The following is a 26,390-nucleotide window of genomic DNA, read 5'->3' as shown; positions in this document are numbered from 1 at the left end:
GTTGCATGTGGGCATCTGCATCACGGCCACGAAATTGTGTGTCCTTGTAATCATTATTTGGGACTAGGCTGCACTACGTTGTATGGAACTGGTATTGACCTGTTTCCATTACCACTATCCACAATCAACAGCATTCCTAATTAAAATTAGGAACAATGAAATTCTCTTAAAAGTAATTCCCCATGGCCAAATCGCATACTCCTTGACTCTGAAGCAGTAATCCACTTCCTACCAGGCTCTCTACTTCCTTCGCTGCCTACAGTCCAGGAAATTGGGAAGATAGTTGGACAAGCCAAAAAAAAAAAAAAAAGGATGGAAAGCAGAGGAGAAGGCCAGCATTCAACACCAGAGCACGGCACAGTGTCGCGGTCTGGCCCTGCCAACTGCCCCCTTGCTTTATGACCCCACCTCAGACAGGGCCAAAGTCCCTGCAGCTCCTGAACTTACCAGGCTCCTGACTGAACATCCTCACAGCCCCGCCTGGAATCGGCTGCCCCTGGTTCTTTGCTCAAGCCCAACTCACCTTCACACCAAATTCTACCTGTCTGAGGAAGTATTTTCTGAATTGGCAACGAGATTCATTTCTCTACCTGAGCTTTCTCCGCCCATTTGCAGCAAGTGTTGTTTTGATCTTTTAACCCTGAAGATTAATAGCACTGGAACATACTGATGCTCCAGAAATATTTAATATTTTTTTAAATCCCCCACTTCACTCCATCTGGCCACTTGAAACTCCAGGAATTTATTGCAGTATTCTTAATATGCCATGCTATTCTACCCTTTGCTATTTTTGCTCTTTTGTTCCCTCTAATAAAAAAAAAAAAGTCCAAACTTGCCTTGCATATAAATACTTCCTCATCCTTCAAGAACCAACTCAAACTTAGCCTCTGGATGAAGCCCTTCCTGCTGCTTCTAAGCGGAGCTGGGCACCCCTCCTGGGGACCGCCGTCCCTCGCTCTTACTCCTGCAGTGCGCCTCTCTGTGTCTGCCTCCGGCTGGGAGCACGTGACAGCAGGGCCCCTGCACCACCTAGGCCTCCTCGAAGAGGAAACTCTCAAGAATCTGCCCAACAGGAAGCGAACAAATACCTGAATCAGTGTCTGTACTTCCCTCCTATCTACATTTCCAACACCTCCTCTTACTCAGTCTCGGACAAATCAAAGAACAAAACCCTGCAGAAAGTAAAGGACTTTCACAATCACAGGAACAGGAAGAGGGAGGGAGAAAACAGGTTAACAATAAAAATCACAGGGCTGGCAAAGGAAGCCAAGAAGAGTGGCTGCCCTCCTGTATTTCACCTAGGGGCTCAGGAGGGCTGAAGAACCTTGTGGTTCCACAATAGGATTTTAAAGTCACCATGGAACCATTTCAAGATAAAAATAAAGTAAGAATGACTTAAGCCACTGAGGTAATAAGACTTTTTCACTGGAAAAGACCTTAGAGACAGAGCCCAATGTTTTCAACTACAACACATGGCACAACACCAACAAATGACAATGTGTATTCTTCCTATTTTCTGATGAGTTGATCATACTGACGGCCTTGGAATGAATCCATGGCCCTACTCTTCCCTGGCAAAAAGCTGAGAAAACACTATCACAAAAAAGGAGCACAGGGTATGGTGGTGACAAAGACACTCTCTTTTTCCTGCGAGGAGATGCAGGAAACATTTTCTTCTGTTTCTTCTCCACCGTCCCAACCTTACCCTCCACTCTCTCCTGGACTTAGGAAACAGCTCACTGGGAAGTACCTAAATCACATCTGAGAAAGAGTGTGTGTTACTTTAATATAATGACGAAGACATCTCTTAAGATTTTCAAAATGAAAAGTGATTTTTTATAAAAAAAAAATATAAAATAACATCCATTCACTATTTAAATAGTATTTCAAGGACTTCAACATCAGAGGAATAAACTAACCATGTACATTTGGTACTCCTCACTGCCAGGAAGACAGATAGTAAGCATTACATGGGATTTTAAAAATTTCAAACTAAAGGCAAAAATATATCATTAAACAAAAAGCATTAAAATATTATAGAGATAAAATATGTAATACATCCTTTATAATACAAGCATCTTAATGTCAAATGAGTTTTTTTTACAAAACTGAGAGATGCAGCTCTTTACATTGTTATAAGCATAATTTATGACACAATACAAAACAAACTTCTATCTGTATCATTTTTTCTATATCTCTTTAACCAAAACAATCAGCTGAACCAAAAAGTTATTTCATTTGGGTACATCTGTGGATATGATGGGTGTAATTAATTGTTCAGCTAAAAATGCAATTCCATGGTGCTTTTAATGATTTAGGTTTAGTTCCCAGAGCAGACTAAAAATAGTGATTTTAATTTATTCCTGCTGCCTACAATTACCCACAACCATGTATTTTTAAATATTTCCAGCCTATAAAAATTACTAATTTTTGCCACTTGTGTTTATCTGCATTTAGACTTTGATTTGGATAAATTAAGCTCTCAAGTGTTCCTTGCTTTATGAAACTCTGCATGTTGTACACTTCAACACAAATAAATGACTTGTACCATTAGAGGTTTAAATAATGTAATGTATTTCATGCTCAGCCTGAAGCTGGATTCCAATGAAGTTGCTAATGCACGTAATGATTAAGTGTAACTCAAATACTAACTGTGTTGTTGAAAACATGACAGGCAATAATTTGGTCTATTATATTCTGCCATTTAATTGCCTAGTACAGACATTCTCTGACACGTTATGAAGCAATGATTTACAATTATTCAAGCTGCAAAGGTCAGAAAGTGACATTATAATCATCTACATAGAGATCCCTTCTAATGCACAAAAACTAGGTAATGCCACACACACAAAAAAGAGAGTTTTACTGCATTAGTAACTTTCTATTTAAGGTTTCTTAAAGCAACTAAGAATAAACAGTTCACAAGAACATTAATACACAGTAGAAAATGTCTGGAATCTGTTTTCATGAACCCAGAGGTGACAGATTCAGTAAATGCCCTTATTCTGTCCGGATTAGGTAAGTCCTGCACCACTGTTTATCTCTACATATACGATTCCAGACTAGACCCAGGGAGAGCAGTCAGAACACAGCACAACCCCTGAACCAGGCATACTGGAGTCTTTCCAAACAGTGGCCTAGCAGGAGTTAGGTAGCATTTCCCAGGTTTACCGAAATCAGAGGCTACTTACTAATTTTCTACTTACTCTTTTTTGTAGTAATTAGTAATGAGAAACAAAAACAATAACCCAGGATGATCAATGTTACCCCTGTCATCCTAATGGAAAGACAATAAAACCTTCATTTGTTTAGGCACTTATTTCTATTATACTAACATTCAATTTGTAACCACTCAAGTACAACAAATTATCAATACATAAAGAATAACGAGGAAAAACAAAATTATTTGTAACACTTTAATATGAAAAAAGTGAAACAGAGAACAAGATACCAAAAGAGAGAGACAGAGACTGAATACCAGAATACTAAAGTGAAAAACAGTGCAAGTAATTTTTTAGAAGAATGTTAAGTCTGAGCAAAAGCAAAAAACAAAAGTGGCTGGGAGCTGGAAACAACTAAGTTATAGTCATCACATGCTACAGAAAACAGCCTCGAGAGAAAATAGTAAGCACAAATTAAACTCAGTAGCTAAAACAACAGATACTACAAAAGCAGAGAAATAAAGAAAAGGTAGAGTTAAAGGAAAGGGAACAGCAGTCTACCACGACTAGCACATTAGTTAGGTTCAGCACGAAAAATACTTGTACTCTCAAGTTTACCATCTGTACAATGGGGACATTAAACATGAGATAAATAATCTCATGAAACTGGTATCAACAAATGAAATCAATGTTAATTAAGGCGCACACTAAACCACAGCACTGCATAAATACTATTTATAATTGAGAGTATTATCTGTATACTATTGTGTGTGTATATATGTGAAGAAAGAGATTACTAAATAAATTTAAATGAATTTAACAAAAACATGGTACCCCTAATGACATTCTTAAGCCACTGAGATTTTTAAGTTGACCACTGGAAAAAAAAAAGATAGAGATCATGGATTTAGTAAAAATGTATTTACCTATTTTTAAACATATGTTCCCCCCAAAATTATTAACTTCCATGTAAGGGTGCTTTCTGTTATTTTTTATTTTCTCCCCTACTTAGCCCTATATCCGACCCACAGCACATGTTCATGTTATCCATCAAGTGCTAAATACAAAACACCTATAATTCATAAAATTCCTTTTGAGATCACACTCAGATATAAGAAAAACACTAAGAAACTGTAATTCAAAAACTGCTCCTCCTAAAAGTGAAAGTAAAATGAATGGCCTTTAAATGACGTTATCTATAACGTTCTCAAAACAGGAAGCGCAGAGCAATACATTTTTTAAATCTATACCCTGACGTGAGTGTGTAAACCATGGACAAACAAAATTTAAATCCTGAATTCTGAATCCTACTACCTAATAGGAATTAAACATCTAATTCAGCTTCTTTTGTCAAATAACTTACATCCATGCTATACTGTGGCTAAGATTTGCTGGTGAGGGGGAGAAAGATATCTTAAACCTGAGCTTAAAAATCCAAAGAAGATCAATGTAGGTTCAAACAATTGAAATAAAAATTTAAAAGGCAGTTTTTGCTTTCTAAATTTTAAGTTTAAGCCTTAGTAAAAAATATATGATATATATTTGATGAGCATCTAAAATCTTCTTATATGAAAGATATGAAAAAGTCAATCACAAATAATCTGAAACATTAATATAGAGCTCAATTCAACAGAATGCATTCTATGTTGTTTTCATCAATTTCACCATAAAATACTATGGTTTCTCAAAAGGGTTAAATGTGTCTGCCTCACTGTTTTCATAGATCATTGACTGAATCAGAACTATTTGAAAAACAGTGTATTTCTTACAACTCAAATAATGAAGGGGTTATTAATAAAATTCTAAAGCGGAAACTAAGATACTAACTATTGAAGAAAAGAAAACACAGTGCAGGACCTTCTGTTTGTGACAAAATTATACAGTTAATGTTCCAGAAAGATCACTTCGCCTCTTAAAGCTTGATTTTTGAAAAGGTAAAATTTATAGCAATTAAAGCTAATGAAGAAATGCAGCATGAGCTGCTTATGTTCAGGAACTAATAGGTCCACCGAGCATTTCTAAGATTATTTAGCCGTCGATGATAATGAATTGACATTGTCAGTGATGTTAATGTACCAGTGCTCTCTGCTGCCACTAACCTGATAGCCAACTCTGGATTTTTTTTTTAATGTTTTCCACTTTAATTTTTAACTTACATACTGCTCTATCCTTCTGAAACACATGAAATACAGAACAACCTATGATACTTTTCGTTAGCATTAAAGGGCTGTTAACTCATTACTGTCCTGTCTCAACCTCATAGATCAACAGGCATTTTTTTCAGTTCACTGCAATTCTTCAGAACGTTCAGCTTCACTCTAAAAATATCAACCCTGTACAAATTATTGTTATGTCCCTTTTAAATCAAATTTCACTTAAAAAATTAAGAGAACTATTATTTCTTGGTCAAATAAAATTCAATGACTACTGTAATTCTAAGAGATACAATTTTGGAATCTAAATTGCTTTTTCTACACCCACACATACATGCAGGCCTCTATGACAGCAGTACAAAACTCAACATAGCTTATATGTACTTGTAATTCTTTACCTTGGGAATCAAATATATAAACTACTAGTGCAAAACGTGTGCATAAGCAAAGTGTGCACTGCTTAAATCACACAACCACAGCCAACCAACCAGGTACTGTTTCTGACGCTATATATGCCAGAAACTGCTCTCTGAAAGTTTCTTCTTCTCTTTCCAGGTCTTGGTAACGCTAATAAAAATGAATGGAATTAGGTTTCTAATAACAGAGTATGCAAAAATTGTTGTCTTATTTTGCAGAAATGAGGAAGAAACTGCTTATTGCCATCTTATAGCAAATTTTCATTGGAGTCAGGGCCTTCCTCTTGCCTATAACTCACATCATAAAAACAATAAATGAGATTATCTTTTAAAATTCCAAGACCTGGAACAATTAAAATGAACCATTTGGCACTCGACCCTTGCAGCTAAAATCAGTAGCAACCAGACTCATTCTCCCACTGATCTTCAGGGGGCTTCAGGGCAAAGGTTCATCTTCATTTACTTTAGCTGCAAGTCATTGAACCATCAGTTCTGCCAATGAATAAATCACAGAGCATGGTCCATAAAGCTGCTTGCAAAGTTATTTGTAAAACTATCTTAAGGGTCAAAAAATGCAACTGCATTCCATGATGAAATGTACTGTCCAACAAAACACAGATGCGGTTTTTGACTTAAAAGATATGTGTGCAGCAGTGCCAACCGGAGTCTTCCACTGAAGAAATAAACCTAATAGAACATGTGCATGTTGCGTAACTTAATTGACTCCGAGGTGTTCTGTGAATTAACCATAAGGACTGCAGGTTCCTCAGGTTTCACATAAAGTGTTTTTATATGATGCACTTATTAGTTAATTTCTCCAGCATAATAACATTAAAATATATTTTTAATCAGAAGTAGAGTATTAAAATCCAGCTCTGAATGTCCTATGATATACCATAGATGTCACGGCATTTTAAAACCTTTTAAACATTTCTGCTAAATTAATTAGTTTTGCATCAAGGCATTTCAGTGCTTCCTATTAAATGCAACACATTTGAGTGACAATTAAACATTGTGAATTTTTCTTTAGAGGAAAGAGCCGTTAACTAAAACAGGAAAACAAGTTTTGAAATAAAGTTACACAAAAACATACATTTTATACACTGGGTTTTTAAGCATCATTCCTGCAATAATCAGTTTTCTGAAATCAAATCTTTTTCTGCTTTTTTCCTCATAGAATATGTCCAGGGGATCCAAAGAACCATTAATATGATTAAAATTAAAGCAGTATAGCAAAATAAAAAAAAACATACATATACACTCCTAAAGCTATATTATGTATTTTTTTATGTCTTTAAATGGAATTTACAGTTCTCTCTGGCAATGTGAATGAACATCCTATAATTTAGTCAATTTACAGATTACAGGTTCAAATTGACCTTGTAGCCCATAAAATTGCTCATCTTCAGTACAGGATTAGAAGTGGGAGAAGAATGTCATAACTGCATTTAAGGAATTTACCATAACAATGGAAAGGAGGATACGCGTGCATAATTTTAGCCCCTCTTACTCGTATCAGTTCTGAGATTCCGAAACAGTGGATATCCTGCACATAGTTCCAGGCCCCCTGACCCCCCTACCCTGGCAGAGATGGTTTCAATTTACTCACCCACAGACGTGACACTTGTATTCCCTCATCCCAAGGTGCCTTTTGACATGGTTTCTGGCATCGCCAAGCTGAGCTGTTGCAAAATGGCATATCTTGCACTTGAATGGTTTTGATCCTAAGTAAATTTAACATACAATATGATTTGAATTTGAACAGCACACTACTGATAGTTTAAGAGGTCTAGATCTTGAATCATACTTATAATCTAATTACAAATTTCTGTACCCAAAATGGAATACTTGAGTTCCTTTCTACCTTGAATAGACCTGCATTCCATAATTATTCCAAGACCTTAATGTTTCAATGAGTATTTCTAACTTTCAGTAACATTTTAAAATTTAAAGTCAAAAGTAAAATACATAACCAGAACTAAGTGTATGAGAGAAGCTAAATAATTTCAAATATTTTTCTTACAAATCGACAGAAATAGCTTTTAAAGTCACTCAACATTTAAAACAGAACATTTTAAAAACATAAATGCATAGACAGCTGCTGATACTTTTAAAAATATATTTATTATCAAATTTCTCAGTGGCCTCATCCCCATTTCCTCACATTTCTGCAGCTTTGAATTTATTCACAGTAACAATGGTATTTCAGGGGTTTTTTTCTGACACTTATCCCAAATGATTCATTACATTACTATTTTAATACTACACAATATAAGAATATATAGTGGATAAATTATTTGCTTTTATGATCATTTTATAGCCAAAAATCCTTGACGATTTGGCAATCCAGAAGTACTGACACTGTGGTTATTACTGATTTCAAGAACAAATATTTCAACATAAAAGGCATAATGCCAACAATTTTTTTTTATTTCATAAAGAAATAAAATTAACTTTTACTTAAAAATGAGAAAACAAAATTATTTCAGAGTCCACAAAGTTGTCACCAATAGGTAGATTCTAACTGGAACACAGTCACTCATAAACAGTCAGTACCCACACGAACGAGAAGCGACACTCTGAAAGTGTAACGTGTACATGCCATTTTCCACTTCTAAGGACTAAATCTTCACAGAAACAAATCAAAATCATGAAGATCACAGTTTAAAATCAGTATTATGTTTCCAAATTTTTCATAGCATGTTTGGTACCCACTTGGCAAAGGTACCTCTTCTAATACAGTTAGACAGAATATGAAATGTGTGAACTTTAATAAATATACAAAAGGAGCTCAAATTAAAAAGTTGCAATATATCATTTTTGATCAATGGAACTTCGTGCAATGCCCTTGGAAAAAAAATCCTCTAAGAATACTTTGTTGAAACTGAAGCACTCAGTAAAAAATTTTAGAGTCTTAAATTTCAATTTAATTCCCAAAAGCTGACAAAAAAAAGTGAAGCATTCAATTTTAATCTTCTAACAGAAATAAAAAAGTCAACAGTACTAAGCACGGGCAGACAAGGTTGAATATTTCACAGCTCAATGACAATGAAGCCAGATCTCTTAATACTTCCATTTCTACTGCTAGAAGTAGATGTAAAATATATTTAGCACCTGAATGGTTATATCTAGTCAGCTTTATATGTTTAAATGTCAAAAGCAGGTTGGGACTGCAGCTTACAGCAATCACATTCTATCGGTCACATTAGAAACTACAGTTTATTTAAACGATTCTGATAAAACTGAGCCTATCACTACTTTGAAACATTTCATCTTGACACAGAATTCTATAAAGGCTCTTGCGAAAGAAAAGAGCGAGGAGAACCGATTTACCTGCACTGTATGTTAAACGGCACCGCGGATCAGGTGGTGAGGAAACTATTACTCAGCCACTGCATCAGGATCCTAAATAAACTAAGAAGATAAAGCTCTCGCAACACCTGTATCACAGGTGTGGTGAAAGGATTCCAGCGACCTGGTAACTGAGCTCCGGTGCTGCTCACCATGCTGCCTCGGGCCTGCGCGCCTGCCGTGGGGCCAGGGCTGGACACCGCCCTCCCGCGGGCCCCCGCACTGTGCAGGGCCCCTCGGAGGAAAGCCCAGTTCCTTCGGGCTCGGGGGTCACGGCTGGCGCGCTGAGCGCACATGAACGAGCCGCCCTGCTGGCTGTCTTCACGCAGAAACCACTGAGGCCCTGACTGCTCTTCAGAACTTACGCGCAGAGAAGATGTGTGAACACCTCCTTTCTGTGCCATAAAAATTCAAATACTTGGGAACTAGAGGTAATATTTTCTGTATTTAAAAAAAAAAAAAAAGCAAACTTCCCCTTTTTTTTAAATTTTTTCCTAACTGATGTTTCCATTTTTTAAGCTTGCCAGGCACATCCCAAAATGAATCCAGGAATAGTGTTTATAAGGCAAAATTTGTAAAAGTGCATATTTCTAAATTTGTCTCTCTCAGGCATGTTGAGATTATTACAAACCATCAATATTATTTTAAATAGTTCCATTCCTTGGGACAGCACTATCCTGTCTTTTTTTTTTTTTTTTCAGTTTGGCCTGTGAGGTTTTCTGAAAGGGAAAATGGAAGAGTCTCTAGTCTTGGTTTGTACAATTTTACCAAAAGAATTCCAAAGACTTTAAGTCTTCCCTCAGACGTGCACAGGCGTCCCGGCCTCAGTCACCGGTAACTGCTCTGAGACATGGACATGACATCAACACCGAACAGGTCGTGACCAGACTTTAGGTCTGAAAGAATCCAGTAAGATGAACACAACCCATCACTGAATCTTCTCAACAACCACCTCAGCGCACAGTCCTCCTGCTCTCTCTGCGCCTCCAGTCCCCGCTCCCTCCCTCACCACCTTGTCCCAAGCTCATCTGGCTGCTCAATCATCCTGTACTAAGACACAAACACTACCAGCCCTAACTTGAGAGTTTTCCCCTGAAGTCACCCCACTCCCTCCCTCCCCTGTGCAGACACTTCGAAAAAAACACCAGTGACCAGAGTGCTCTGAACAGAAAGTGAAGGTCTTCAGCCCTCTGGCTCAATGACCGTGGTGTATGAAATTGAAGCCCTAACAGAACAATGCCGGAGGGAAAACGAACAGCATTTTTGGTCCGACTAACGTAAAAGGGACCGAGACGCTGCTCATGCTGATGGCTTCACACCAGCAGGCACTCAGAAAACCGGGAGCCTTTTCCCCACCAGTCTTGATAACCAAAACTCATTTATTTCTTCTAGTGCTGCTTTTATCGTGTTAAGGATGGGAAGAAAAGGTTACATAAAACAGAGTAAATCACAAAATATGAAAATAGGGATTGGAAGAATAAGCCCCTTTCCAGTTAACCATTAATAACAGTCCCTGAATTACTATTTCATGGACACAAGCAAAGTATCAGAAAAGCAATTCATTTTAAGATGCTCCAAGGAAAACCCTCAAATTAAAACCTAGAGAGCAGCCTCCTCCAAACAATGACTTGCAAACTTAAAATGTAGACTGGCACTGTGCACTCGCTCTGGTGCCTCAGAGCACAATAAAAATGTACTTACTGATAAGCCCAACACAAGATGTTAAAAAGTATGCTAACTTTTACTAAATGTTACAATCAATGATGTAACTTATATAAGTAGGGTTACTTTGTCACATATTGATAGTTACCTCACTTTCACATCCACATTAACTTGATTTTAAATGCAATTAATACATATAGTCAAGGAAGACGAATGGACTACATTCTGCACTTAACCTGGTGGACATTTTCAAATGGCACAAGTGACCAGTGCAAACCTATTTTGCATTGTAAACGACTAAATAAATCTTAATGGATTAAGAATGATCAGCTATCAACACACAAGGGAAATTAAGTGCTGAAATGCCTACATTGATTATTTTAAATTATTAGCCTTACTCTGTTCTTGAATTTGTATGCTTTTAGTGAGCTTTAACACATTTACAAGACTTATTGACTATAATTACAAGAGAATTCAAGTAATGGACACATCAATTATAAGCAACATGTCTTGACCAGACAGTTGCATAAAGAATTCTAAAAAGAGCTCCATTAGCATCTTCCTCTTAGTTTTATTCTGTTTTATCTGCCTGAGGAGGGCACGTTAAGAAAGCACCTATTTTCTGCAATGTGGACAGCGAGCCTGTTTCTAAAACTGTATCATTTCAGAAAGCGAGCTGCAACACAGTACCGACAGAGGTATTAATGATGTCAACAAATCAGGATTTGGACTTAGTCCCCAGCAATGGTTCTACTGCATGAAAATAGCAGGGATCAAGAGTACCATGTTCATATTTACCTAGATTAACCTTACACAGGTTGCCCTGTTACTTTCTTCAACGAAAAACTTTTACCTATCTTTCATCACTCTGAACTACCAACGTTTCACACTCTTTTGTCTCCCTCCTTGTAACCATGCACTAAGTTTCAAAAACTGCATGAATTTAAAGTATAGCTTTAATAATAAGCCATTATTTAAAAGTACAGTAAAATAAACCTTACAGTTTTAATGAAAATATGTTCATTGAAATGTGAATTTATTATTCAAATCCACTCATAAATTCAACCATGGAGACAGAACTTGTCTAAGCAGAGCACAATGATTTAGAAAAGCTGTCTATTTAAAATAAAGAATGTATGGCAGGTTTATAGAAACAGTGCAGTGAATTTTTACATAAATTTAGAACAGTGGCTTATGTATTTTCCACCAAAAAAAAAGTTTTTAAAAAAATTTCTATCTAAAATTAAACATTAAAATGGAACACTACATGTGACAAGAGCACAGAAACTAAATCAAGTGATACCTCCATGAAAACCAAATCGCCAGGACATATTCACTTTGAAAAGTATTGACTAATTTTGATCCTGGAAAGCAGAATCTTGTTGCCTGGGAGTTACACTGTGGGATATAAACTGCCTGGCAATGAATAGATTTAAATCCCTAAAATTGTAACAAAAATTTCATACTCCAGTCCTCAAAAGTCATTTAATGTGTCTACTTAAACCCCAAGTGCCACTAAATAGAAACCCTGGAAAACCAAACAATTAGGACTTGGAAACAACTGAGAAGCTGTAAGAGACGGGACTTTAACAAAGGCATCAGAGGGACCAGGCTTTCTGATAAAAGAAACGGGCCAAACATGCCACCTATGGAATCACTAAGGCTCACCTGATTACCTTTGGAAATGTTAAGTGTCAACAAAGACCGTGGCAGGTACCCAGAGCCACAGGGCAGCGTAAGGTGAACTGGGTGTTGGCCAAGCAGCAAACAAAGCGGAGGACTCCGTGCTCGGACGGGAAGGAACGGCCCACCTGTGTGGCTGGCCTGACCCTACAGGTGAGCACGGGTGTGCCGCGGTTTACGTACCTGTGTGAGTGCGAATGTGTGCTAGAAAGGCCATCGAGTTGCTGCTGCGACACATCTTCCCACAGTACTTGCACACGTTTCCCTGGTTCTCTTCTCTCTCGCGGTTGATTTGCTCAGTGTCTTCCACTATGTACTTGTTCACCTCCCGCAGCAGTTCCTCATGCTGCCCTTTAATGTGCAGAAATAAATTCTGTTCGGAATCAAAGGGCTCTGTACACTTGACACATTTAAAGGTGGCCCCGCCCTCGGGAAGCTCCTCCACGCTGGCCTGCTCATTTCTCATGTGACCAGCACTGGCCAGATGCTGGTGGAGGTTGCTCTCCGTGTAGAATGATTTTCCACACAGTAAACAATGGAAGTGTTTCTCTTTCGTCGGATGCTTCATGGCTATGTGGACGTTCAGTCCGCTCAAACCATCAGCTAAGAAGCCGCAGTCATCACAGCGAATCCGTGTGGATTCAGCAAAGGAACTGCCTTCAGACTTCTTCTTTTTCCCACCTTGAGCACAGTCCTTTAAGGGCAGCTCACTAATTCTCACTCCTGCTGCTACCAAGGCTTCTTCAGACTGGTCTAACAGTTCGTCTTCAGGGTTCTTTATTTTTATTATGGAAGAGTCAAACCGGCCAGAACTGTACACGGCCTGTCCTTTCTCATCAATGCTGATTATAGTTTCATAAACATCATTATTTTCAACGGTGCTATCAGAAACCAGACCATCCTCTTCCAAAATAATTTTAGTTTCATGCTGGGAACTCATCAGACTCTCCTTATTCTCCAGAACGGGGCCTTCAGGGACATCTCTCAAATCCCCTGGACTCTGCAGGCTTCCAGCTCCATCCTGACCACCGCTCCGCAGGGGCAGCCGTCCTCCGGCCACTCTCCTCGAGGCGCTTTCGGCAGCCCGCTCTCCATCCAGCGCCCCGGGACATGCACGCCGGCCAAGGGCGTTCTCTGCCTTTTCTCCTCCGCGTCCTCCGTCACCCTGGCCGTGTGCGTGTGGATTGCCGACATCACTCAACACATTGTGCGTTCTCTTTGCTGTCTCATAATTCAATGCCGAGTTTCCTGAATTTTCATTCGGAAATTTGGCTGGGGAGCCATCATTAGAGGAAATAAGGGAAACCATCTCCTCGGGTCTCAGAACTTTATCCTTGGCAAGGGGCTGGCGGAGAGTTTCACAGAAGGAGTGATCTTCACTGAGACTGGATTCTTCCTCAGTCTCAATTTCTACAGAGTCAGGAGCACAGAGCACTTTAGACACATCTAGATTAGCATTCTCCTCTAGAACAGAACAATCGGCACCACTTTTCGATTTGAGAGTTTCAGAGGATTGGTGTGGAATTATTTGAAATTCTTCAGCATTTTGTTGATGCAGCTCCTCGGGTATGATGGTGTCTCTGGACATCTCTGTGGCAGCGGCTTCCGCGCTGGAAGAGCTCAGGTAGGACTGCCTCTTCATCTTGTGCTTTTCGGTCACCGCGTGCCTCGTCATCTCTCGACGAGTCACGGCGTAATAATCACACGCCATGCAGTAAAACGTGAACTCTTTCGTGTGTTTCCGTTTTACGTGCAGTTCTAGGGAAGCAGAAGAGTGAGCGTTAAACTCACAGTGTATACACTTGTTATCACCTGTACCCGTGACGTCGCCCTGGGCGCATGCACCCCCCTGGTGGGGAAGGTCCTCTGGTTCTGGAGAGACCTGTTCCTTTTTCTCCAGGTGACTGTTAGCGTCCCCATCTAGAGAATGAAACACACTGTCAGCTTTGACTTCAGCTGGATTCCCGTGCTCCAGTCCTGGCTTTTCCGACGTGGAGGGAGCTGCTTCAGCCGACCTGTTAGCAGGCTCACCTGAAACTGCTGAACCAGCGTTCTTCCTACTGGCCTCAAGGTCACCCCCTTCAGGGCCAACAACGACATCTGAACTTTGTTTTCCACTTGCTTCTATTTCTACACGGCCTTTATGCTTCTTGGTGGCACAGTGACGCTCCATATCTCCCTTAGTCACGGTATAATACTTACACACTTTGCATAAATAACTGTATTGGTGACTGTGTTTTCGTCTAATGTGCACGGTCAAGTTTGTAATACTCGAGGCCAAAAGGCCGCAGTGCGAACAGGTCCGTGAGATGTTACCTTTAGGTCTCCCTCTCTTTGGAGTAGTGGCCAAAGCTAATTCACCCTCTTTGGCGATGACACCAGACTGTGGCAGCTCCGGGGCAGGCAGAACGCTCTGCTCAAGACCGGAGCGCTCTGCTAAGTGCGTGCCCTCTCCGTGGCCAGCTGCCCTTCCACCTCCGGGAATGTTCGCCTCTTCCTTCCTGTCATTTGCACCTATGCAGACCCTTTCAATACATTCTTCAAAGCTTAAGCCAATATTATTTTTCTTAGCATTTTCAAGATGTTTGCTCCTCTTAATGTGTTTCTCCATTCCTTCTTTGCTCAACGAGTAAAGATTACAGGCTTTACAAAGAAAGTGGTAGTCCTGCCCATGCCGGAGCTTGATGTGTCTCGTGAGGACAGTGGAAGACCTGGTTTTATAAAAACACTTCTTACACTGAAACTGAGGCCTACTCGAATGCCTTACTTCATTTCCAGGGCTGACCCTGGACTTGACTGGCTCTTCCTGAGCTGCTTTTCCTGGCTCACTCACAGAATCTTTTGTGTTTTCTGATTCTGAAGTACTTAAAGGGAAAGTCTGTAAAGCCAAGTCAGTGCTGAGTGACTGAGAAGTCTTTGGTTGAGCCGACAAGTGGATATGCTTCTCGGTCGTCCGGTGCTCGTCCACGTCCTTCTCGGACACAAAGAACAGGTCACGGGGAGCGCAGAGGAGACCCGGACTGCGCTTCTCCTTCGCGGGCTCCCTCAGGTCCTCCTCACTCACGGGGAGAGACGGACAGCACTGACAACTGAGGCCGGAGGCCGTCTGCGGGTGCAGGTGACCGTGCACGTGCCCATCCAAGTCCCTCCCGGACGCGCTGGACAAGCCACAGGTCTCCCCTGCTTGGCACTTTTCCCCGTGGATTTCCAGCTCTGTCCTGTCTGTGGCTGTGTGACCACAGTCTGCACAAGCACACAACACCTGATGGTCAGGGGCTGGCCTCACCGTCAGAGAGTCCAAGGAGCACGGGAGGTGGGAGTTCCTCCTGTCCTGCTTCGGGTCCTGGGTTTCTGAGGACGTCACGCACGGACCGTGGACGCTGCCACTGGTTTCCACGTGCTGAGGCGTCGACTCGGCCTCACTTGTTTTCACCTGCTTTCTAAAGTGTCTCATGTACAGCCTCTGTGTCTCATTACTTCCCCTTTTATTAATTCCTAGAAGACCGAACCTTTTCTTTGCCTGGCCCTTTAGGCTGAAAGTGCCACCGCGTCGTCGGAAGCCACTGCCCAAAACGAGGAAGTTCCGCTCAGGTCTCAGTCTCAAGGCCGCACCCACACCATGGGCTGCCTGCGGGCTGTTTCTGGTGGATTCCAATTTATCGAGGAGACTCTCCGAGGTGACTAAAGCTCCTAACTTTTCACTCTTGTTGTCAGGATTTTGAGCTGTGCTCAGCGAGGTTACATTTTCTTCAACAAAGTCTACTTTTTCTGACGGACTGTCCCCTGACGGCACCATTTCAACCAGCAGCTCGCTGCTACCTCCCCCATGTTTAGAAATGGTTCCTGTGAAATCTTTACATTTGCTTTCAGCATTTCGTAATCCTTTTGACTCGCTATTCTTTGCTAGTGGTTTAGAGGCTCTCGGTTTTGTGCGAACGTTTTTTGTTCCCATGGGACATGGCTTCTCAGGAAAAGGTTGCTTGGTTAAGATCTGTACAAACCCTCCACGAGCCACAAGATTCTGACGCCGGAGGTGTGTTTTACCGAGATAATGTGCGTTCAACAGGTTTTCTTCCACACACTGGAAGCCACAAAGCTCACAAGAGAAGATCTTCTGCAGCCCATGTGTCTGTGCGACGGGCACCTGCAAGGCCGCGCCGCTCTCTGCCCTGTGGCTGCAGTGGCCGCAGGCGTGCTCCCCAGGTGGCCCCGCCGGGCACTCGGTGTGCGTCTCCACATCGGAGCAGGAGGAAAACAAATGACTGCAGGCCCCGCACTTGAGAACTGTGTCCGTGCTCCCGAGGGTACAGCTGACGCTAATCTCCTTCAGAGGCAAGGGAGACTCTCTCCCTGGATGGAGGAGAACCACTTCCTGAGCAGACTTTTTTCCAGCGCCCGTCTCCATAGGAACAGCATCCACGGCACTCAAGTAGCAAGGAGGAACAAAAGCACTAGGAAGACACGTGCCTCCGTCTGAGTCACCCAGGAGGGCCTCCGTCCTGGTCTCCTCCAGCGGGACACCCCGCTCTGGGCCTGCGCTCTCGGAACTTTCTGACCCAGCAGTGCCCTGCTCTCCAGACTTCAGGGGCTCTACCTCAGCTAATTTCATCCGTTTGGAAGCATGTTTATTTCCATTTTCCTCCACAATGACACTGCCAAAGTCTGAAGACTCTGAAAAACCTCTTTTGCTTGTGGAATTCACAGAGGAATCTGCTATCACATCAGATACAGGCCCAAGGTCTACGTCATGGGATGAGATAGTTCTCGAGTCCTTTGCTTCTTTATTGCCATTGTCATCCTCCTCGTTCTCCGGTTTCTTCTCTGTATCCATCACTAATGAAGTGCTGGTGATGTTTCTTGTGTCAGGGTGGCTCACTTGGCACTCATAACCTGTGAAGAAGAAAAACACAGTATTACACCTTTGAACATAAAGAAAAGACACATGTATTATTCGCCCAAACGTCAACATAAAGTGACATACTGGATGAAAAATATAAAATTAGCCTTGCAATTTCCTTTACGTTGAGATGAATCTGATCCCATGTACGAAGTCCTTTATGAAAAGTATGAAATCAGGTTTGGGGACCACCACATCGCCACACTGCTGACTCAGGAAGCAATACCACGGTACTTTTGATAGAAAGCAACTCAACCAGCTTGCAAAAAAACGCCCATGTTTCAATTCTCTTTACCAGTACATTTCAACTTACTGCTTTTTTTTTTTAAACAGAGAAGCCCTCTTTTCAAATTACATTTCAGTGAACTCCATTCTGTAAAACAGAGAAGACAAAACTGCTGTGATATGAGCCAGGAATTCCGCCCTTCCCATCTTTAGCTTCCCGACGAAGCCTGAGTCCCAGCATAAAAGATGTGATTTTAAAACAACTGCTTCACCCTTTTCCAGAGAGCACAATCTCAGCATTATGTTTCTAAGTCTCCCCTAATCAGCAGCATGCACATTCTCAGCACACATCATCATTCATGCTCAAGCTCTTTTGCCAATGAAAAGCCACACCTATTCCAGCTGTCAATCACCAATTTCTTCATCTAACAGTCATTTTGTGTTGTCTGAAGGTTAATGGCAAAGGGAAATGTTAGTGGCAGAATAGAACTAATGAAGTAAATTCTAGGGTGGCCAAAAGAATTTTATTGAATAAAATGCTTTAAAATCAATAATATTGATTTTATTTTTAATTATGCCATTTAATTCAATTAAAACATATCATTTTCCATTTACTTTACACAATGATTGGACTTTTCAGCCAAATACCATTTGATTTGATGTTAATAAAAAGCCATCAAGTATTATGGCCTCAAAGTTAGTGAGAAGTATTTTTAACTGTTATAACTATTTTTTTCCACAACAACGACAAACCAAATGAAGGTTGTTGCTCTGACTCTGCTGAAAGTGGGGAGTAGAGAATATACATAAGATAATAACACCAAAAGCATGAGCAACAATAGAAAAAATAAATTGGCCTTTATCAAAATTAAACACTTCAACTGACATTCTATTCAAAGACCACCAAGAAGAAAGTGAAAAGCCAAGCCACAGAATGGGAGAAGTTTTCTGCAAATCAGTATCTGATACAGGACTTATCTAGAATATATAAAAGAACTACAATGCAGTAATTTTTTAAAAAGCCAACTTTAAAATGAGCAAAGTAGCTGAATATACATTTCCCCAAAGAAGATATACAAATGGCCAAAAAGCATGTGAAAAGATGCTCTACATCAGGGGTCACTAGAGAAGTGCAAATCAACATCACAATGCAATACCTTCACACCGACTAGGACGGCCAGAATCAAAAAGTCAGACAATGGCAAGTAACGGTGAGGACGTGGAAGGATCAGAACCCTCACACAGTGCTGGTGGAGACGTGAAATGACAATGCCACCTTGGAAGAGTCTGGCAGTTCCTCAAATGATTAAACCTGGTGTCATCATACAGCTCAGCAATTCCACTCCTAGGTGCATGCCCAAGAGAAATAAACACAGATGTCCACACAAAAACCTGTACATCAATGTTTATAGCAGTATTATCCATTAAGAGGAAGTGGAAACAACCCAAATGTTCAGCAGCAGATTAAAGGAGAAACAAAATGATGTACATCCATACAACAGAGTGTTATTCAGCCACAAAAAGAATGAAGTATTAATATAAGCCACTGTATGGATGAACCTTGGAAACGTTATGCTAAGTGAAGGAAGCCAGTTACAAATGACCGCATACTCTATGACTCCTTCTATAAGAAATGTAGGCAAATCAACAGGACAGAAAGTAGAACAGTGGTTCCTTAAGGCTGGACGGGGGCACAGGACAGGGTACAGGGGGTAGCTAAAAGGTGATGAAAATGTTTAAAATTTACAGTGGTGATGGTTGCAACATGTTTGTGAACATTCTTAAATCTATTAAATCATAGTTTCAATGAGTGAATTGTATGCTATGTGAATTACCTCAACAAAGTTGCTTAAAAGTATATAAATTGTCATACATAATTTACATACAAAAATATCTTGTATTTATTATATTGTCATCTAGTAACATGCTGTGTCATTCTTGTAAAAGAGTGAAAAAGATAAATGCATATAGTTTTATTACACTTACAAGATGTTCAACATTAGTTTAGATCGCCATTTCTTCAGAATATGTTCCAGAAAATACAAATTATATAAAAGGTCAGTAGTGTTTCAGGGGTAAAAAAAATATCCCTGGTCAAATAAGTTTAGAAAACTGTGGTTTGAGCATAGAATTCCTTTATTATAGAATGTCTCTGTACATAGCATTTCTCAAACTAATTTCATGACAGGACCCTTTGTCTATAATCAGGAGGCCAGTATTCCAAAGAACCCTTTAGAAAATGCTGTTTTAGATAAAGCATTGGTTTTGCTAGTCAACATCTGTAATGGAACAGTAAAAGGAGGAAAGAAAGTAAGGAAGAATGAATCATGTGTCTGATCCAAAAGCTTCACTTAGTGCCTACTGTATGCCAAGTATTTTTGGTTGCAGATACTGGAATCACAGCAAAGAAAAACACAAAACCTCTGCCTTTACATTGTAAGGGGGTGAGATAATTTTTTTTAAATAGATATATTGTCCAATCCAGGACATCTAGTCTGGTCAAGAAAAAAATCACAGGACTAGATTTACTCTCATGCACGAAACAACTAAAAAAGAAAAAAAGAAAAAACAGACAATTTATGAAACAACAGCACAAGACATTACCAGAGATGAGGCACCAAAGGGCATTGCTCCTGAGAGATGAGAAACCAACCAGGTGGCTGCCAGCCTACGGCCTGACGGAAGGACCAGGCCACAGCACAGAGGCCAGAGAGGACAGGCAGCTGGAGCCCACGGGGCCCAGGGAGGGAGCGAAGAGATGCCAGGGAGAGAAGCCCAAGACCTGCAGAGGGTCCCCAGACTGTCCCTGTGGAGGCAGAGAACCCTGCCTTCTTCCCAGAAAACTGTCCAGGCCCCTTCATCCCCAGTAAACCCTGCCCTGAGGCAACCACTGCTCAGGGTTCTTCCACAGTAGATGAGTTTTGCCTGTTTTGGAAGTTTAGGTAAACAACATCAGAGGATAAACTCACTTTGCGGGGAGGGGGGCCTGGTCCTCTTGCTCCACACGACATGTGCGGTGCATCAGCGACCGGCCTCACCCCGGTGCTGACGGTCCTCCGCGTGCAGACCGCCCACAGTTCTGCTGACGGGACACCAAGCTACTTCCCTTCTCTGGGGATTGTGATGAAGCTGCTGTAAATATTCCTGTGCATGCCTTTTATGGACACAGGTCTTCATTTCTTTTGTGTAAACACCTGGGGCACCACTGTGGGGTCAGAGGGCAGATGTGGAAGCTTCACCTGCCGAGAATCTCAAAGTGGCAGTGCTGGTTTACACAGCCTCCAGCAAGGTCAAAAATTCTGACTGATCCACGTCCTCGCCCACATCTGACACCGTCAGTCTTTTAAATTTCAGGCATCCTAGCGGGTGTGGGCGGCTTTAATCTGCATCACCCCGTGACAGGTGACGAGGCGGAAGCCTACGTTACTCACTTTGCAAAGTCCTTGTTGGCCTTTTGCCCATTTCTTAAGTCACCTGTCTACTTTATTATTGAGTGGGAGGAGATGCTCATGCACTCTGGATATAAATCCTTTGTCAGACATGTGTTTTACAAATGGTTTCTCCCTTTTCATTTTATAAATGTTGTCTTTTGATAAGCAGAAGTTTTAGATTTGATGGAATCAATTTTTCCCTTATTCTGGTTATTTATGTGTCTAGTTTGTTTTCTGTCTTCCATGCGAGAATGTACAGGCCTGGTTTATTTTATCCACCCATATGTCCCAAGAGCCTAGAACAATTCCACACAGAAGGTACTAGAATGAACAAATGCCTCATTGTGATACTAGAAACATCTCCTATCTAAGTATTTATTGATGAAATGAAAAGTATCTGAGATGCACTTCAAAACAGCCCAGGAAAGGGGCCCGGAACCGAGTGCTGACGGGGACTGACAGCTGCATGGATTCCATACACTGTTCTGCAAACTTTCCTACGTGTTCGTGTACAGACGTGTTTGAAAATGTCCGTGACAGGAGTTATTTTTTTAAAAATCTTTTAATGCTTAGTCTAAAACAGCGTGAATCCCTTTCAGCAGTGCGTCCAACCATCTCTTCCTCTTCCAATACTGTGATGGCCATGGCTGCCCCACCTTCACTACGGGCACCAGCGGGCGGACACGCCCAGAACAGGCAGACACCCACGGAGGGAAGACCCACATGTGTACATCTGCTCCAGGCGGACGTTCCATAGATGGCACCTGACACACATTTGGGGACAAGAGAATAACTGCGTTAATATGCAGAAGCAAAACAATGAAGCGCTTTACTATCTTCTATATACTGGCTCCAAAAATTCTAAAACAAAAGGAAAAAGTGTTTCTACATTTGTTATTTCCCCACTGACTTTTTAAATTAATGAAATAATTCAGCATCTCATTATACCAAGAAAGAACAACAATCATTCAACAAATATATCCTGAGTTGACTACAATATGAAGGAACTCTAATGATACAAACACGTCCTTTTGCCTCAGCAGGCTCGGATCCTATTGGGAGCCATGTGACATAAATGCAAAGCAACTCTGATACCAGGCCACGTGTCGTCACATGTGTGATAGAAACTAAGATCTACGGCCGTGTAAACGAGCAAGGGGCCATACTGCCAAGTAGACCGAAATAGCAGAAATATCACTGGAGCTAAACCCTGAGGAAACTAAAAATGTTTTTTTTCTTTTGCTGAGGAAGCAGGTAGGAACAGTTAAACATTACAAGTAGAAAAAAGGGATTAGCAAAGCCACAAAGCACATCCAACAAGCCGTCCGGACAGCTACAGCTCTGCTTTCTACTGCAGGGCGACGAGAACACAAGGCAGATGACCAACCAGGACCACATCGCAGGAGGCTCTGAATTACTCAGCAGCGTCAGTGGGGAGTCACCAAAACGCAGCACTGCCTCAGGAAGATTCATTTTTCAGTCCGCAGAACGTATCACAGGTAGGGAAAGTCTAGAGGCAGAAAGAGCGTATTCTAATAGCTTAAGCATAAGGCCCGAACCAGAATGACACCGGTAGGCAAGGGTGCAAGGTGATTTAGTAAGTGACTTAAAGTGACCTACGGGGGATTAAACAAAAATGAGGAAGTTTATGCAAACGTCAATTAGAAAAGAAAAACCTTCATCAGAAAGGTTATTAGAACAAGCACCGTGTTACCAGTGGAGACGGGAGAAGGGGTCTTCTTTAAAGCAGAATCCAAAATCACCCACGGGCTCTTTTTTCTAAAGCAGATCTAATTCATCCGCTCAACAAACACTTATCGAAAGCTTACCACATACCAGAAAGCACCTTTAATTTTCTACGAGCAAGGCAAAACAACAGAACAGGCAGGGGACCCCCTTGCCCACCCTCAAAGTGAGGAAGGCATCATCTCCGTTCTTCCAGGAAGTACTGGTATTTATATCCTCTGGAGAAGACAGTGAGCCTCAGATTTCTTCCCACAATAAGGTTTCAAGATTCAGAAGACTTAGTAGGTGTTTAGACTAAAATAATGAGATATGTTACTAAACCACATCTTCGTAAAGCATATGGTTCCTCTACAAATTCATCAATTACCATGCAACACACATCCTTGCTGTGCCAAAGCTTTTCAAATATGCAGTTCCATTTACAGTTTCTACTCATCCAAATTCTCAACTAGTAATTGTTCCTCAACTAAAAAAATTAAGTTACATATACCAAAATCATCAATTTTAACTATAAAAAATTAACTCACCAAGACACTGTCCCAAAAGAAAGTCCCTGCTCACCTTTAATGAAAAAGAATATGAAAATGAATACATGTACATATATGTATGACTGGGACACGATGCTGTACACCAGAAACTGACACCTTGTAACTGACTATACGTCAATAAAAAAAAGAAAAGAGAAAGTCACTGCTCTAACACAAAGAGTATCTGCCATGGTCTAAAAAGAAAAACAATGTAAGAAACAAATCAAAACACATGTACTTTTTAAGAAAAATAACAAAACAAGTCAACGGCAGACTGCTGGTGACATCTGGTGGCCATTTCTCACAGGAGGTTTCCTCAGCGTTTTTAAGAGGTATTTCAGGAACTAGCAGAGAAACACACCAGTTATTCATTCAGCCGTTTCACATGCTCACCTTACTATGGGCAGCACGCACGGAATTTCCCCCTTGCTTTTCTCCCTTTCTGTTCCACTTTGCACTCACTGCCTCTTGACTTCATTCTCTCTTGAGCCCTTTCCTCTTTGCTGAGTGTACGGTCGGTGAGCCTGAGCTCTGTCTCTCTCTCTCTCTCTGTCACACACAGACACACACACACACACACACACACACACACACACACACACTCTCTCTCTCTCTCACTGGTGTGACAAGGCAACCCACACAAGGAACCACCTCTCCCTGCTCCATCCCATGCCATCTCACCCTTCATCCCTCCTGACTGACCCGAATTCATGGTGCAAATTCGTGGTGTGAAGTGAGCATCAGGCCAACAGTAAAATCACAGCAGGGGCTCTGTATGTGCGGCAGGGCAGGTGTGCCCACACGGGCACATATACAGAAACTTCCAACAGTCTTTGGCCCTCTCCCCTTGGAGAGTTCAAAAAAGGATGAACTGCACTGGTCATTAGGAGCCAACGCAGGAAGTCTCTCCTCCTGGAAGGTCAAGACAGGGCAGGAAAAGCTCCCTAAAAGCCCATTACAGCCTGCAATGGAGACAGCCGAGAGTAAAGGGAAATAAAGGGAGAAAGAAGGGAAATCAGTGGATGACTCTGACCCCTTTCTTAACCTTCCATTTTCAGCTGGACTTTTACTGAAAATACGTGTCTTGCCATTACACTATCCCCTGCTCAACACAGTGCTACCAAGTCCACACCAGAGTCTGTTGATGTTCAGAAACTCTGAAGCATTGGCTGTCACTACAAAACACCACGTACATAATCGAAGGGTAACTAGAGGGTCTTTTCTTGATGTAATCCTCCTCTCAGAGAAACTCCCCCATCGGAAACATCAATTCATAACAGGGACTACAAAATCAAGTATCTGATTCTACCAAAAAAAAAAATCACTTTTCTATGAAAATTCTTACAAGTTGAGTAACTTCTCCCATGACAAAAGGGTATAATTTAACACCCTAGAAACCATTTCCTAGATAACACTGGAGGCAATTTACCACAAATGGGCGTGTAAGAGGGTTGTGGTTTATCCACGATGGGACCAGCACAAATACCTGGGCCCAGTGAAACCCAGCTCCTTGCTGGCTGCAGGGCTCTCCTCGGTTATGTCTGTAAGCCCGTCCCTCTCCCCAGCCAGGAAAATGCCTGTGGTGGTTGAAAAGGAGTCCACAAAATTCTATGGCACTCCTTTCACAGAGTGGAGCCTATTCGCTCCCCTTGGCGTGGACTGGCCCTGCTGACCCACTTGGAGGGGACAGAAAACACTGGAAGTGAGTTTGTCTGACTTCATAGGAGGCACCGTGTTCCCTGCTTGTGATCTCCCTTGCGACAACTGTCTGGGCGAAGCTGGAGCCCTGCTGTGGGGACACCTCTGCAGCCTGTGCGTGGGCAGGCTTGTGGGTGATGGACTGAAGCCTCCTACCAAGAGCCAGTGAGGACCAGAGATTCCTGCTGACAGCCAGGGGGGCGAGCTGTGGGTCTGGCCCGGGAACAGCTCCTCCAGCTCCAGGCAAGCCTTCGAGTGACTGCAGCCCCCACACAACCCTGAGTGCTGCCACAGGAGAGAGCAGGAGCCAGAACCACCCGGGTAGGCCCACTCCCAAATCCCTGACCCCTAGAAACTGGCTTTAAGCCCCTGTGTGTTACAGAATCTGCTACATAGCACTGGATTACTAATATAATGCCCATTCTCTCTCCTTTACACCTTGTCGAGAACAGATACGGTGCAAGTTCACCCCTCCTTTATATATATTTCATATATAATTTCCTTTTCTACATGCTCCAGCCTTTAACAAGAACCTTCTGCACTGGCACAACAGTATTAACGTACAGGAGGAGGTCAATAAATGTCAGGTGAAGTACACTATGCAATGCAGACCAGGAGCAGAACTCCTATCACGCTTCTGTAAGATTTTAGAACGTAAGAAACTGACATTTACATTTATGTCTCTCCCACTATCAAAATCAGACCTGATACAGCTTACGGTGAAAAAGTGGTACAGTAAAATCAAGAGTTATTAAAAAGATGAGGTGCGGAGAGTTTTAATTCAGATTTGTACGGAATAAAAGAAATGTCTTACTATTTCTGAAAGACCTTCTCATTGTGGATGAGGGTCTTCATTCTAACAGGCCCCTGGAATCACAGCAAGAGGCCTGCCTCAGAGCTGACAGTAGCCAGGATTGCCTTTCTCAGCTGGGCTCAGGATGCCCACAGTCGAACATTCCCCACACCTGATGACGTGGCCCATGCAGTGAACACACGGCCAGCCACAGGGCATCAGGGCTGAGCGAGTCACAGTCCTTCTGGCCATGCAGACTGCGTGACCCCTCACCCTCCCCTAGCAGGAGGCATCCAAGCCCAGGAGATGCAGGCGCCTCTGGCCATAGGACCTGCAACTGATGAAGTTTCACCTCCAGAGCATTTCACATGCCATGCCTGGCTTAAGCCTAAAAAGAATCTTCCCAGGCCAGAGTCCAAGGTCACCCTGAGGACAAGCAGGCCAGAACCATACGCTCCTAAGCCCCAAGGGTCAGAGGGAAGTAAAACTAGCACAGGAAGGAAAAACACTCTCACTCAAGTCAGAATAGAATATTATTTCTATTCCAGGGGTACCCATGATCTTTTTCAAATATCCAATTTGATTCTGTGTGCAAGTTAAAAACTAGGGTATTTCTTGAGTGCTTAAGTTAGAGCTAAAACAACCAC

At 41.7% G+C, this 26,390-nt stretch overlaps 1 protein-coding gene across 3 annotated transcripts in view; it reads right to left on the bottom strand.

Annotated features, from left to right (window-relative positions):
• ZNF407 (zinc finger protein 407) overlaps window positions 1–26,390 on the bottom strand; it is a 365,189-nt gene that overhangs the window by 323,773 nt on the left and 15,026 nt on the right. For all 3 annotated transcript variants that reach the window (XM_074355228.1, XM_074355229.1, XM_074355230.1), the window contains exons 2-3: window positions 12,610–17,316; window positions 7,340–7,454 (exon numbers count right to left, since the gene is read on the bottom strand). In XM_074355228.1, the coding sequence (XP_074211329.1) occupies window positions 7,340–7,454; window positions 12,610–17,257 (4,763 nt within the window). In that variant the 5' untranslated portion in view covers window positions 17,258–17,316. The remainder of the gene's footprint in view (window positions 1–7,339; window positions 7,455–12,609; window positions 17,317–26,390) is intronic.

Source organism: Camelus bactrianus, chromosome 30 (genome assembly GCF_048773025.1).
Source record: "Camelus bactrianus isolate YW-2024 breed Bactrian camel chromosome 30, ASM4877302v1, whole genome shotgun sequence".
Classification (NCBI taxonomy): Eukaryota; Metazoa; Chordata; class Mammalia; order Artiodactyla; family Camelidae; genus Camelus; species Camelus bactrianus.
The sequence above is the reverse complement of the archived record's forward strand: the minus strand, read 5'-3'. Positions and strand labels throughout refer to the sequence as shown.